Source organism: Rhinopithecus bieti, unplaced genomic scaffold (assembly GCF_001698545.2).
Source record: "Rhinopithecus bieti isolate Rb0 unplaced genomic scaffold, ASM169854v2 scaffold_5260, whole genome shotgun sequence".
Lineage (NCBI taxonomy): Eukaryota > Metazoa > Chordata > Mammalia > Primates > Cercopithecidae > Rhinopithecus > Rhinopithecus bieti.
In genome coordinates this window covers 5,759,798-5,775,842 of record NW_016805896.1, presented here as the reverse complement: position 1 = coordinate 5,775,842, position 16,045 = coordinate 5,759,798, and the positions used below count along the sequence as shown (strand labels likewise).

Genomic DNA, 16,045 nt, shown 5'->3' with positions numbered 1-16,045 from the left:
TGACATAAGAAAAGTACATAAAATGTTCTTACTCGTTTTATTATTACTATGAACTAGAAAATACCTAAACATATTAATATGATTTGATGGAAAATAAATGTTGACAGTAGTGGTAGTATAAAAGTTCTTATGTTCCAGTCCATAATTCATATGCTATGACTCACTGAATATATTATATTCATAATATAATATATAATATATCTTCCCATTTGTGGGCATTTGATTGGGACTACCACATATTATACATTTTTAAAAGCAACAACATGAAAATTCTAGGGACAGTTTTAAGTTATATGAATAGATTAGTGAACATACAACCAAAATAATTACAGTTTAAATGTTGGGCAAGACCATCATATGGCCTAATTTATGTTGAAGATAGAATATTTACAATTATCAAACCCATTTAAACAAGGATACATAATATCAAGTCTCAAAATGCATGCTCTTTTTTTTTTTCTTTTTTAACTTACTGCTTTGTAAGTTCTCTTTTGTCCAGCATGTTTCCGAATTTGTTCTCCATTTGGCCCCGTTTCCACATGCATTGAATAAATAATGTCAAAGAAATCTTCAACCACAGCTACCCGTCGTAAAGACAGCTTCTCATCTACCCCCACGCCATCCTGGAAACAAAACAACAACAAAAACACATAAGATTAAGAAACCAATTTGCATTTAATAAATAAATTGATTAAAACAAAATGTTTTTATAACCTCAACAAAATCGTCTACATAGGAAATATCAAAAATTCATGAATGAATATTTCACTATTTTATGCATTGCTTACATACAGAACTTGAAGAAACATGAGAGAAGACATTTGGCAGAGTTAATATTGAATAAATCATGCTTGCCCATAAATTCCATCTTTTAAGTTTTTATGATGACTTATTTGTTGCCATCAGTACAACTTTCTTAAATTATGTTAAAATATATTTTAAGGCCCAGTAATTTTTTATTGTAATAATTAAATTCTAAACATGTATTAATTCATCCAAACAATATTGAGTTGCTGGGTCCTGGAAGCTGTAATTTGAGAAATGAAAAAATGATACAGAGTTATCCTAGGTTATTGTATAACCTAGGAAAGAAAACACATTTACTATGCTATCAGTATTGGTCTAAAGAACAATATGTGGTCAAGGTTAAAAACATGAGTGCTACAAATTATCTACGTGAAATTTAGATCTTCTACTTGGAAGCAGCATATTTTGTGCAAATCACTTAAACTTCTCTAAATTTCAGTTTTTCTCTCCTGTAAAATAAAGAGCCCACTACACAGAACTGTTGCAAGAATTAAACGAAATGATACATTTAAAGGATGTAATCCAATCTTTGCCATATAATGAACACTCAGTAAATGGTGGCTCTTGTCATTTTCAGGACCATGATAAAAAGTATGCAAAGTACTATAGGAATTAAGAGAAAATATCACCTCCTGTTGAAGTAGATTCCAGGAAGAAATATAATTTAACATAGGTTGGAGTTGGAACCAGGCAAAAGCCATTTTGCTGAGAAGTACAACAAAGAACAAAGAGTTTTCATGGATAATAGAGAGGAGTAAGAAACAAATAGAAAAATAGAATGAGATAATAATCTTACATGGCTGCAACATGAAAGGGCTTCCTGCTTGCAAACACACACACACACAAACACACACACACACACACACACACACACAACTTCTTATTTGGACCCTGTGATATAATTTGAAGTAACATAACATAACCATTAACCCCAGCATACAGCACAAGAGAATGATTAATCTGAGCAAAATCATTATGCAGTGAAATGGCAAGAGTTTATTTGAACAGTAACCCTAGCAGACTGAGCTCACTGCATAACCAAAAGTAAGTCACTTGGTGCTTTTTGTTAGTTTGTTGTTATTTATTTATTTATTTTTCTGACTTAAGGAAGGCCTTGTAAGTAGTGGTGGCTGAAGCAACATATTCAAACAACTATTATATAGTAAATCACATGTTAGGTCAAACAGCTAAAAACACAATTTAATACGCCTCCTCCTGACCTATTCCCTATACCTGAGAGAATAACCACCTTTCCTAGGCTGAAAACTCAAATTCTAACTCTATCCACTAGTAAAACCACCCATAAAACTTTGTCTTCTTTGTTCCTAGTCATAAAATTTATACAGTCTCCAGCAAATGAACTGAGAGGGTTCCTTTGCTGGAAAACCAAAACATGTGATAATCTTTTACACTTAGTCTGTATTTATTGTTTATGGGAATAAATATATATTTGCCCTTCAAATCATTCACATGTTCACTGATTTACCTAGCTAAACCCTCAACTGTGAGTGATGTGGGGATCACAGCCTATTAACTCATTTTATCAATAAGTATTCAACAAGGCCCAGATATTACTAAACCCTCTGCTAGTAACTGGACTTATCAAGATGTGTAAGACAGATAATCGAGCATTTATGAAGCTTACAGTTTAATGCAGAAAATAGGCATTAAAGAAATGATTGCTAGGGTAGCATACTAATTTTTTACGGATTCTCTAACAACTTACTAAAAAGTGAGTGGTTTTCAAAAGAGAACTTTATTTTCTCATAATCCTGGAGGTCGGAAGTCCAAAATCAAAATGTCCACAGAGCTATACTCTTTCTGGAAGCTCTAGGAGGAATCCATTATTTGCTTCTTCCAGCTTCTGGTGCTTGACAGCATTTCATGGCTTGAGGTTTCATTATATTACAATTGTCTCTTCTGTGTATCCCTCCTCTGTGTTTTTCTCTCTGGTGAGGACCCTTATGATGAGATTTAGAGCCTAATCAGATAATCCAAAGTAATCTTCTCAAGATGCTTAATAATATCTACAAAGGTCCTTATAGCAAACAAGATAATGTTTACAAGTGTCAAGAATTAGGACTTTGTATCTTAGGGTGGCCATTATTCAACCAACTACAAATGGGTATGAGTTAGAGCACAGGAGAAACAAATTGAGCCATAGGAGCATATATTTGACATGTTTCACAATCACTTATTAACAGTCAACATTGTCTCAAGAAATTGGAAGTTCAGTGTTTGTCAAGATAATATTAAAATCACATTATTTGGGGAGGAAAATGTGTATTATCTTTCTGTCATGTGGACCTGTTTACTCTCAACTATGAGTTAAGCACAATACACACCTGTACTCTATAAGTAAAAATCAAAAATGCCTTCAGAGGTTAGGTCTACTATATAAATCAGCCAAATATCATCAGTTAGACAGTAAGGTATAATTAAGTCATTTGGAAACTGGAAGAAATACATTTAATGAGCTTAGAATTCAACAAACCCAAAGTTTGAAAAATGAAAAAAAAAAAAAAAAAAAAAGTAAATAGACACAGTACAGTAGAAATTAAAACCAAAGACAAAAATCTTGAAAGCACCAGGAGATAAAAGACCCATCACATATAAGTTAACCCCAATTACAATTAACTTCTCAAAAGAAACAAAGGAGATCAGAATGCAACGGGATGACATATTGAAATTGCTAAATGTAAAAAAACTGTCAACCAGGAATCTTATAGCCAGAGAAACCTATCTTTCAAAAATTAAGGTGATGGCCGGGTACAGTGACTCATACCTGTAATCCCAGCAATTTGGGAGGCAGAGGCGAGCAGATCACCTGAGGTCAGGAGTTCGAGACCAGCCTGGCCACCATGGAGAAACTCCATCTGTACTAAAAATACAAAATTAGCTGGGTGTGGTGATGCATGCCTGTAATCTCACCTACTTGGGAGGCTGAGGCAGGAGAATTGCTTGAACCCTGGAGGCAGAGGTTATGGTGAGCCAAGATCACACCATTGCACTCCAGCTTGGGCAACAAGAGCAAAACTCTGTCTAAAAAAAAAAAAAAAAAAAAAAAAAAAAAAAAAAAAAAAAAAAAAAAGAAAAGAAAAGAAAAGTATAATACACCATCCCGGATAAACAAAACTGAGAGAATTCAATGCTAGTAGACATAACATACAATAATGCTAAAGGAATTTCTTTGGGCTGAAGGTAAATGACATCAGACAGTAATTCAAATTCACATGAAAATATCCAGAGCACCAGTAACACACTTGACAATAACAGAGAAAAGGGGCAGAAACAAAGGTGTATTGGAGTTTGGAGTAAGGAAATGATACCTTACGGTGATGCAGATCCACACATAGAGAGAAAGAGAACCAAAAAGGTCAAATAAGAAAGTTGGCCAGGCTCAGTGGCTCAGGCCTGTAATTCGAGCACTTTCGGAGGCTGAGGCGGGCGGATCATGAGGTCAGGAGTTCAAGACCAGCCTGGCCAATATGGTGAAACCCCATCTCTACTAAAAAATACAAAAGTTACCTGGGCATGGTGGCATGCACCTGTAGTCCCAGCTACTCAAGAGGCTGAGGCAGGAGAATCGCTTGAACCTGGGAGGCAGAGCTTGCAGCGAGCTGAGATCATACCACTGCACTCCAGCCTGAGCCACAGAGTGACACTTCGTCTCAAAAAAAAAAAAAACAACATATATATACATACATATATATATATACACACATATATATACTTTTCTACTTTCTTCCCTCAGCTTCTTTAAAAGACATAAGATTACAAACAGCAATAGTTATAAAAATATATTGTTGTATTTCAACATATATAGATGTTTTACTTGTGTGTCAGTTTTATGACTTATCAACCATATAACAAAATATGTATCAGTCATAGAACAAAAAAGTGGGGAAAAAATAGAGCTATATAAAATTAAAATTTATTTACTTGGTTATAACCAAAATACTATATATCTGAAGTAGATTCTGATAATTTCAAATGTATATTATATGCTCCAGAGCAACCACTAAAATATAATTTTAAAATATAATTAAAAAATAAAGAGACTCATTTCATAGTAATAAAAGGTTCAATTCACCAGACAGACAAAACAACGATCAACATATATGGACCCAATAAGAGACTCCAAGTGACATACACACACAGACACACACATGCACACACACACACACACACATTGATGAAGCAAAAACTAACAGGATTAAAGGGAGAAATAGACAATTCAACAATAATAGCTGGAAACTTAAAAGCTCACCTTCAAAAGTAGAGCAATTAGGAAGAAGATACATAAGGAAATAGAAGACTTAAATAATACTTAAATTTTTTAAAAAACTAATAGACATACATAGAACACTCTACAAAATAGTAACACATTTTTCATGAGAGACCTCATGCTATCATAAAACAAGCCTCAATAAATTTAAGGGATTGAAAATATATTTTACACGTTTTATGACCAAAATGGAATTAAATTAGAAATTAGTGACACAAGGATATTTGGGAAAACTACAAATATAAAGAAATTAAACAACATACTTCTGAAAACTAATTGGTCAGAGAAATCCAAAGGAAAACTAGAAATACTTTGAGATGAATGAAAACAAGGACACAACATGCTCAAACCAGTGCTAAATGCCTATATTAAAAAATAAGAAAAATTTCAAATCAGACTTATGTTTTCACCTTAGTAACCAGAAAAAGAGTAAACTAAAATCAAGCAGAAGGGAGAAAATATGTAAAACCTGAGGAGAAGCAAATGAAATGGAGAGTAGAAAACAATGGACAAAATCAGCAAAACCAAAAGCAATATGTGAAAACAACTTTTAAATGACAAAGTTTAAGCTCTACTTATATAAAATGTAAAAGAGGGGAAGGGAAAACTCAAATTACTAAAATTAGGAATAAAAGAAGGATCATTATTGACCTTACAAAATTAAAAAAAAAATCACACAAAATAATAAACATGTGTATGTCAACAGATTACAATTAATAATATAAAATTAACAATTCCTAGAAAGACTTAAATTACTGATAATGGCTGACAAAAAATATATATAGGCCTATCACAAGTATAAAGACAAAATTAGTAACTAAAAAAGCTTTTCACACACAGAAAAATCCCAGGCCCAGATGGCTTCACTGAACAAAACATTCAAAGAATCAATGGAATTTATCACAAACTCTTTTAAGGCAACAGGTGACAAAACACTTCCCAAATTATCCAATGAGGCCAGTATTATCTTGATACGAAAGATACCAAATGTATCACAGGATAAAAAAGATATACAAAACAATATATTTTATGAATATAGAGACAAAAATCCTCAATAAAATACTAGCAAACCAAATCCAACCACATTTACAAGTTATTATATACCACAATCAAGTAGGATTATTCCAGAAATGCAAGGTTAGTTTAATACAATGAAAGGAATTAATGTAATATATCATATTAATACAATAAAAGACACAAGCATATTATTGTTTCCATAGATGTAGGAAAAAAAATCATTTGACAAAAGCCAACATACTTCCCTGACAAAAATTCTAAGTAAATTAGGAATAGAAAGGAATTTCCTCAAGTTCATAAGGAACATCTACAAAAACCTCCCATAACTAACATCTTATTTAATTTTGAGAGATGGAATGCTTTCCTCCTAAAAATAAAAGCCACTCAAGTATGTGTGCTCTAGCCACATCTATTTAACATCACACTGTGAATCTAGCCAGGAAAATTAATCAGGGAAAAGACAGAAAATACAATAAATTGGAAAGGAAGAAGTAAAAATATCTTCGTAGATGCTTTGTGTGTCACAAATGACATGATCCCATATATAGAAAATTCTAAGGATCCATTAAAAAACTGTTAGAACTAATAAATGAGTTCAAGTCAATATTAAAATCAATTGTAGTTTTATTAGCAATGAACAATCTGAAAATGAAGAAGGAAAATAATTTATTTTATGAGGGTTTCAAAACACTAAAATATTTAGGAATAAATTTAGATATAAAGTTAAAAAAGTGTAAGACATCCACTGAACATTATAAAACATTGCTGAAAATATTTCAAATGAGCTAAATAAACTGAAATACACCTTACATTTATAGAGTAGAAGACAATATTGTTAAGATGGCAGTACTTCAAACATTATTTTTCAGGATCATTGCAATCACTACCAAAATTCCAAATAGCTTTTCATGAAAATTGACAAGTTGGCCTTAAAATTTATATGTAAATTCAAGGAAACGAGATTAGACAAAACAGCCATTAAAAAAAAGAAATTTGGAGTTCACACACTTCTTAATTTCAAAGTTTACCACACTAAAGTCTTTATTAGATAGTGTGGCATTGGCATGTGAATTGATATATAGATCAGTGGAATAAAATTGAGACTTCAGAAATAAAGCCTTCCATTTATTCAATTCATCTTCAAAAGACATGTCAAAACAATACAGTAGGAAAAGAATTTAACAAATAATTCCAGGACAACTATATACCCAAATGAAAAGGAATAGTCAGGTCCCAACCTCAACACATACATAAAAATTAAATTAAATGATCAATGTAAATGTAAGAGCTAAAACTAAACATTTGTACAAGGTTACCTAGAAGTAAATGTTTGTAACCTTGGGTAAGGCAAAGTTCTCACAACCACCAAAATTAAAAGCAACAAAAGGAAAAATTATAAATTGAACTACATAAATACTTAAAATGTTTATGATGCAAATAATACCATCAAAAAGTGAAATGATATCTCATACAAATGGGAGAAAATATTTGGAAATCATATATCTAAAAAGGACTTACATCCATAATATATGAAAACACAACTCAATAATACAAAGTCAAATAACCAAATTTAAAACTGCTAAAGAATTTGAACAGACATTTCTCCAAAAAGATGTTTAAATGACAAACACAAGAAAAAATGCTCAATATAATTCATGATTAGATAAATGCAAATCAAAATAACAATGAAACACTACTTCACATGCACTAGGATTGCTATATTAAAAAACAGCAAGTATTGGCAAGGATCTGGAAAAATTGGAATCCTCATACATTGCTGGTGGGAATGCAAAATAATGCAGTTGCTTTGAAAACAGATTGGCAGTAACAAAAAGTTAAACATAGACTTACCAGATGACTTGGTAAGCCAAAATCATGTATATATGAAATACATATATATATACACACATGCACACACACACACACAAACACACACACACATTCAAAAGGAATAAGTTCACCCAAAGTATATTATACATAAATATTAATAGCAGCATATTTGTAATATCCAAAAAGTGGGAACTCAAATGTCCCTGAACTGAAAAATGTATAAGCAAAATGTGGCATAACCATACAAAGGACTATCTTTCTACCATAAAAAGAAATGAAGTACTGATTCACCCATGGATAAACCTTGAAGACATTAAGTTTCATGAAAGAAGCCAGACATAAAAGACCACATATTGTATGATTCGATTTATATGAAATGTAGAAAATAGGCAAATGTATGTAGATAGAAATGGGGCCAGATGCAGTGGCTCATGCCTGTAATCCCAGTGCTTTGGGAGGCTGGGGAAGGTGGATCTCTTGAGCCCAAGAGTTTGAGACATAGTGAGACCTTCATCGCTACAAAAATATAAATAAATTGGCTGGGCATGGTGACATGCCTGTAGTCCTAGCTGCTCAGGAGGCTGAGGTTGTAGGATCACTTGAGCCCATGAGGTTGAGACTGCAGTGAGTCACCATTGTGCCCCTGCATATCAGCCTTGGCAACAGAGTGAGAAACTATCTCAAAACAATAAAAATAAAAATAATGAAATTAGTTTATTGTTTATTTAGAACTGGGGAGGAGAAAAAAATAAGGACTGGCTGTTAATAGCTACAAAGTATCTTTTAGGAGGGACAAAATGTTCTAAAATTAGATGATGGTGGTTGTACAACCCTTTGAACATACTAAAATTATTGAATTATATACTTTATATGATTAATTTTATAATATGTGAGTTCTATCTCAATAAAGCTGTTAAGATAAACAGTTGCTAATGGTTTTGGATTTTGAGTTCAAGGATGCAAAAACATAATAAAATGAGGAGTGGAGGGGAGGGGAGGGGAGGGAAGGGGAAGGAAGGGAAGGAAAAGGAAGCGAAGGGAAGGGAAGTGAAGTGAAGGGAAGGGAAGAAACCAAGTGGAGGAGCTCATGCAATCCAAATTCAAACAATCCACAATATGGAGTCGAGTGCAGAGTGAAAACAGAAGTGGCTCAACCAATACTGTAGTGGTGATTATGAGAGTGTGCTGGTAAATATTTAAGAACTGTCTCTTGAAAACATATATAATATATAAGGTTATAAACAGTACTGATATAAAAGATGTGTAACATAATTTATAAATAATAAAATATATAATACTTATTACTATAAATTTCATATAGGTGACCAATTCTCACAGAATACTTTCATTGATTTTTGCTGAACCCTTGTATATCCAGTCAACCTATGGTTTTGACTGAACTATTATATGGCAAATAAAACTCCATATCAATCTTCAAATACTTTTCCCAGTATTTTTTGTAATTGATACGGTATGTGATTTACTGTCAAATTATTTCTTACTCTTATACAAATTTTATTCATTAAACTGAAACTTCTGGCCTGGCAAGGTGGCTCAAGCTTGTAACCCTAGCACTTTGGGAGGCCAAGGCGGGCGGATCAATTGAGGTCAGCAGTTTGAGACCAGCCTGGCCAACATGGAAAGCCCCGTTTCTGCTGAAGATACAAAAATTAGCCAGGTGTGGTGGCACACACATGTAATCCCAGCTACTCAGGAGGCTGAAGCAGGAGAATTGCTTGAACCTGGTGAGTGGAGGTTGCAGAGAGCCAAGATTCCACCACTTCACTCCAGCTTGGGCAAAAGAGCAAAACTCCATCTCAAAAACAAAAACAAACAAAACAAAACAAAAAAAAACCCTGAAACTTCTTTCAGCTTTACTAGGACAATGGACAAAATCATAAATCTGTCCTGACTCATGTCATTTGCTAATTTATATGTTGTATAAGTACTTCTACCATTGTTTCTTTCAAGTTACCAGTGTGAAATCACCGAACGTGTACTTGAAAACAGAATCACAATAATCCTCCATTATATGGTATTTGCACCATAATGATACTATAAACTAGATGCACCACCTCAAGAGTATAGACAATATTACACTATATAAAAATAATTATTCATGATAAATTTTGAGCATATATTCCCTTTTAATATTAATTACTTAATAAGTTTATATCATTCAACCTTTGGTAATTGCTGGGTTTCATAAATGGATTGCAAAATTTCCAAGAAGTTACCTGTTAGCTCTCATGAGTTAGTACAATCCAGCTCCAGGATATCAACATTTTTATGTCATTCAAGATGAGTAAATGACAGATTCACTGAATTCAGCAAATATTTTATAGAATAGTCACTGTGGTCAACCATTGACATAAAAAGCTTCAAAGAACAAGAATTCAAAAAACTAACTGATCTAATGTGACACTTCAGGGTGCTATGAAAAACATAGCTACTATTGAAAAAGTTTTACATTAAAGCTAATTTGATAGCAAAACTAACCAAATTTGTAAATTGAGTTAGTGATAGCAAGTCTGTGCTCAACAAAATGATTGCTTTATTTAATGTTTTGTTGTATTATATTAACACACTAAAATGATTGAAGGAAAGAAAAGTTAGGCTAAAAATGAGTTACCCCTTATTTAACTTTATGCTTTCTCACTAATTGCCAATTGGTAAGATAATATACATACACATAAAAATGTAAAGCAATTATATGAAGTTGACAAATGAGAGACACCATGCTTAGAGATACTAACTTTTTTATTATGATAAAATCAAAGGGTCATTTATGTTAAAAGGCTGACATGCAGCTCTCCATGACTCTTCTCCTTATAGTATCTACTTGGAATATACTTTTTCTGAGTTTCAAATTCAACTTCTTTTTAAATTCTGAACTTTCACCAGTATGGCGAAAACAGACAGAAAGAACTGATGCAGAAATAATCATTATAGATCACTGTCCTGAACTTCTTCCTAACTCCCATTCTCCACAGGCCGTTGTATCTGCTTTGGAGGTAATTTGGCAAGATATTGACAGACAAGAACACTGTTATAATGCTAAATTATACTAGTCAGATTGAAACAGGATAGTTTGCTGCATTTTCCAATTAATTAAAAATAATATTTGAAAGTCATAATTTTGATATATCAAACATCTACTGAAAGGTTTTTATGGAAATTGTAATAGAAAATTCAAACTAAGGTCAATATAGCACATTTTACCTTCTAGGACTCAATGAATGAAAATAGTTGTTACTTTTCTAGTCAAAGTGTTATCAATCAGATATTCTAATGGGCAAAATCATCATTATAAAGTAGCTCGTGTATCGATAGCAATTTTAGTAAAATATTTACAAATAAAAGCAGTATGATTTAAACTTTATAATTTATAAACAACAAATAAAAGAATGACATAATATAAAAGAGGAGATAATAAAATAATTATAAATTTCTAGCAATCAATTTTCAAGAGTCCTAAACTCAAGAATTTATAGAGATCATCTGTAAATAATCTAATTTTCACAAATAGTATGTTTGTAACTCTAAGAATTTTTCATAGGCAGTATTCCTTGACATCTTCTCATGTATTTGAGTTACTATTTTTAAAAAGGAAAAGAAAAACATAAGAATTTTAAATGAACATTATCTCAGGGAAAAGAAACAACAGTACAAAGTAACAGTAGCATAAAAGAAAAATTCATTTTTAACTTAAAATACTTCAACCAAAAAATCTGTTTCTGTGAAAAGCAAACATATACAAAAATTATTAATTTTATACCAGCAATTCATTTGGAAAAGCAGATAAAATTTACATCTACTCTTTCCAAAATTAACGATTTACCCAAGAAAATAATACTGAATCCTAAGTTTTTGTTTCTTCAGTGAGACTATATATAATTATTTATATAAAATACTCACAATTGTTTACATAGAATATTCATCTTCTTTCTAGCACAAAAAGTCCATGTTACCAGGAGGACAATCCCAATGTGAAAAGAAGACTAGAAAAACACTGCTTGGTCATATATGCAGATGCTGGCTAAGTGAGCTTTATTTGTTGGATATTGTCTTACAAGGGACTTTCCATCACATCCCTTACACATGCTGTTGCTTCCCTTAAAATACAAGTAATTTTCAGTTTTGAGGTACTGACTAGCCATTTATTCAGGCTGCATGTTTCTCGGCTTTGTCATTATTTCACTGCTCTAGCACCTATTAAACAGTTTATATAGTAGCTTTTGGTGTTTTAGTCATGAAGTCTTTGCCTATGCCTATGTCCTGAATGGTATTGCCTAGGTTTTCTTCTAGGGTTTTCATGTTTTTAGGTTTTATGTCTAAGTCTTTAATCCATCTTGAATTAATTTTTGTATAAGGTATAAGGAAGGGGTCCAGTTTCAGTTTTCTGCAAATGGCTAGCCAGTTTTCCCAAGACCGTTTATTAAATAGGGAATCCTTTCCCCATTGCTTGTTTTTATCAGGTTTGTCAAAGATCAGATGGTTGTAGATGTGTGGCATTATTTCTGAGACCTCTGTTCTGTTCCATTGGTCTATATATCTGTTTTGGTAGCAGTACCATGCTGCTTTGGTTACTGTAGCCTTGTAGTATAGCTTGAAGTCAGGTAGCATGATGCCTCCAGCTTTGTTCTTTTTGTTTATGATTGTCTTGGCTATATGGTTCCTTATGAAATTTAAGGTAGTTTTTCTTTTCTAATTCTGTGAAGAAAGTCAAATGGTAGCTTGATGGGGGATAGTATTGAATCTATAAATTGCTTTGGGCAGTATGGCCATTTTCACGATATTGATTCTTCCTACCCATGAGCATGGAACGTTTTTCCATTTATTTGTGTCCTCTCTTATTTCCTTGAGCAGTGGTTTCTAGTTCTCCTTGAAGAGGTCCTTCACATCCCTTGTAAGTTGGATTCTGAGGTATTTTATTCTCTTTGTAGCAATTATGATGGGAGTTCACTCATGATTTGGCTCTCCGTTTGTCTGTTATTTGTGTATAGGAATGCTTGTGATTTTTGCACATTGATTTTGCATCCTGAGACTTTGCTCAAGTTGCTTATCAGCTTAAGGAGATTTTGGGCTGAGACAATGGGGTTTTCTAAATATACAATCATGTCATCTGCAAACATAGACAATTTGACTTTCTCTCTTCCTATTTGAATACTCTTTATTTCTTTCTCTTGTCTGATTGCCCTGGGCAGAACTTCCAACACTATGTTGAATAGGAGTGGTGAGAGAGGGCATCCTTGTCTTGTGCCAGTTTTAAAAGGGAATGCTTCCATTTTTTGCCCATTCAGTATGATATTGGTCATAGGTTTGTCATAAACAGCTCTTATTATTTTGAGATACGTTCCATCAGTACCTAGTTTATTGAGAGGTTTTAGCATGAAGGGGTGTTAAATTTTATTGAAGGCCTTTTCTCCCTCTATTGAGATAATCATGTGGTTTTTGTTATTGGTTCTGTGTATGTGATGGATTATGTTTATTTATTTGCATATGTTGAACCAACCTTGCATCCCAGGTATGAAGCCGACTTGATAGTGATGGATTAGCTTTTTGATGTGCTACTGGATTCAGTTTGCCAGTATTTTATTGAGGATTTTGGCATTGATGTTCATCAGGGATACTGGTCTGAAATTTTCTTTTTTTCTTTTTCTTTTTTCTTTGTTGTTGTTGTTGTTGTTGTTGTTGTTGTTGTTGTTGTTGTTGTGTCTCTGCCAGGCTTTGGTATCAGGATGATGCTGGCCTCATAAAATGAGTTAAGGAAGATTTCCTCTTTTTTCTATTGTTTGAAATAGTTTCAGAAGGAATGGTACTAGCTCCTCTTTGTGCCTCTGGTAGAATTTAGCTGTGAATCCATCTGGTCTTGGGCTTTTTTTGGCTGTTAGGCTATTAATTACTCCCTCAATTTCAGAACTTGTTATTGATCTACTCAGGGATTCGACTTCTTCCTGGTTTAGTTTTGGGAGGGTGTATGTATCCAGGAATTTATCCATTTCTTCTATATTTTCTAGCTTATTTACATAAAGGTGTTTATAGTATTCTCTGATGGTAGTTTGTATTTCTGTGGGATCAGTGGTGATATCCCCTTTATCATTTCTTTATTGTATCTGTTTGATTCTTCTCTCTTTTCTTCTTTATTAGTCTGGCTAGTGATCTATTTTGTTGATCTTTTTTTAAAAAAAAAAAAAAAAACTAGCTCCTAGATTCATTTATTGTTTTGAAGGCTTTTTCATGTCTCTATCTCCTTCAGTTCTGCTCTGATCTTAGTTATCTCTTGTCTTCTGCTAGCTTTTGAATTTATTTTCTCTTCCTTCTCTAGCTCTTTTAATTGTGATGTTTGGGTGCCAATTTTAGCTCTTTACAGCTTTCTCCTGTGGGCATTTAGTGCTATAAATTTTCCTCTAAACACTGCCTTAGCTGTGTCCCAGAGATTCTGGTATGTTGTGTTTTTGTTCTCATTGTTTTCAAAGTACTTATTTATTTCTGCTTTAATTTCGTTATTTACCCAGTTGTCATTCAGTAGCAGGTTGTTCAGTTTCCATGTAGTTGTACCATTTTGAGTGAGTTTCTTAATCCTGAGTTCTAATTTGATTGTACTGTGGTCTGATAGACTGTTATGATTTCCGTTCTTTTGCATTTGCTGAGGAGTGTTTTACTTCCAATTATGTGGTCAGTTTTAGAATAAGTGAGATGTGGTGCTGAGAAGAATATATATTCTGTTGATTTGGGGTGGAGCGTTCTGTAGATGTCTATTAGGTCTGCTTGGTCTAAAGCTGAGTCCAATCCTGAATATCCCTGTTAATTTTCTGTCTCATTGATCTGTCTAATATTGACAGTGGGGTGTTAAAGTCTCCAACGATTATTGGGTGGGAGTCTAAGCCTCTTTGTAGGTCTCTAAGGACTTGCTTCATAAATCTGGGTGTTCTGGTGTTAGGTGCATATATATTTAGGTTAGCTCTTCTTGTGAAAATATATACAAACTATTGTTTCCTTGAAAATTGAATTATTTAATATAAATATAGGGTTCATCTGAAGATTTAATCATTTGAGCTATCTTTTTTAGTCATCATTGTGGCTAATTCAGTGTTTGACTGCAATTGAGAAGTACAGTTACATCTTCTTGCATTTTCCCTTAACTAATAGGCATTATCATTGTGTGATAGAGTAGTAAATTCCTTTTATACCTTTGGGGTAGGATGCAGAGCAAAGCAAATAAAATTAGGTTGAGAGATGCTAATATTCATAGTAATTTTAATGATTAAAACTAGGTCAAAATATTTCTGTTGTCCATAGCCAACAATCTATAATACATGAGTATATTGGAAAGAAATGCTAAAAGAATAAAAATCTTTAAAGCCTTCAGAGATAAGAGTCAATCTTGTGAATAATAATCACAGAAAATAAAAGGACTTTTATTTTGGGAAAATTCTGGGAGCAGTAAGTTTGTTGGGGTACATGTGGCCACCAAGTAAGAATTTTTAACCTAAATACAAGGCAAGGAATTAAAGCCTAGAAAGAAAGATTATTTTTTCACTACTAAATTAATCAGAATAGTTATGATAGTGTTTCAATCAGAAGTAAACATGAAGATTTAGCAAGTAAGATCTGTGAGAGAGATATCAAAACTTTGTTATCATCACACCCTGTGTTTTTATTGCTGAATGATATCCCATTGCATGGTGGTGCCATAATTTGTCTTTCCATTCTCCAGTTAATGACCGTCTAGGTTGATTCCAGTGTGCCACCCTTTGGAGAAAACTACTATTTTAACTTATCTGTTCACTATATGACACTCTACGCAATGAACTCATTACGAGAAAACGCTTAGTGATCATTATTTTAAAAATGTAATACCTAGAATTGCCCCTGGTATATACTACATAATCAGCAAATGTTCAATTGAAGTAGAATTTATACCTCTATAACCTGGTTTATTTGCAGAATTTCCTTGCTGACAGTTAGTTCATGCTGTAGGTACTGGGAGGTGATACCACATTATGCCCCTTTGAGGCAGACTATCATATTCCTCTATTTACTACCTAAGTTGCCTTGGGGAATTTTCTTTTCTTTTTCTTTTTTTTTTTTTTTTTTTTT

At 33.0% G+C, this 16,045-nt stretch overlaps 1 protein-coding gene across 9 annotated transcripts in view; it reads right to left on the bottom strand.

The window, feature by feature from the left end:
* Positions 1-16,045, bottom strand: part of NOL4 (nucleolar protein 4) — a 397,837-nt gene that overhangs the window by 303,003 nt on the left and 78,789 nt on the right. For 8 of the 9 annotated variants that reach the window (XM_017874065.1, XM_017874067.1, XM_017874066.1 and 5 more), the window contains exon 2: positions 474-623. The exons of the other annotated variant lie outside the window; for it this stretch is intronic. In XM_017874065.1, coding sequence (XP_017729554.1) covers positions 474-623 — 150 coding nt within the window. The remainder of the gene's footprint in view (positions 1-473; positions 624-16,045) is intronic. 9 annotated transcript variants of the gene reach the window in all.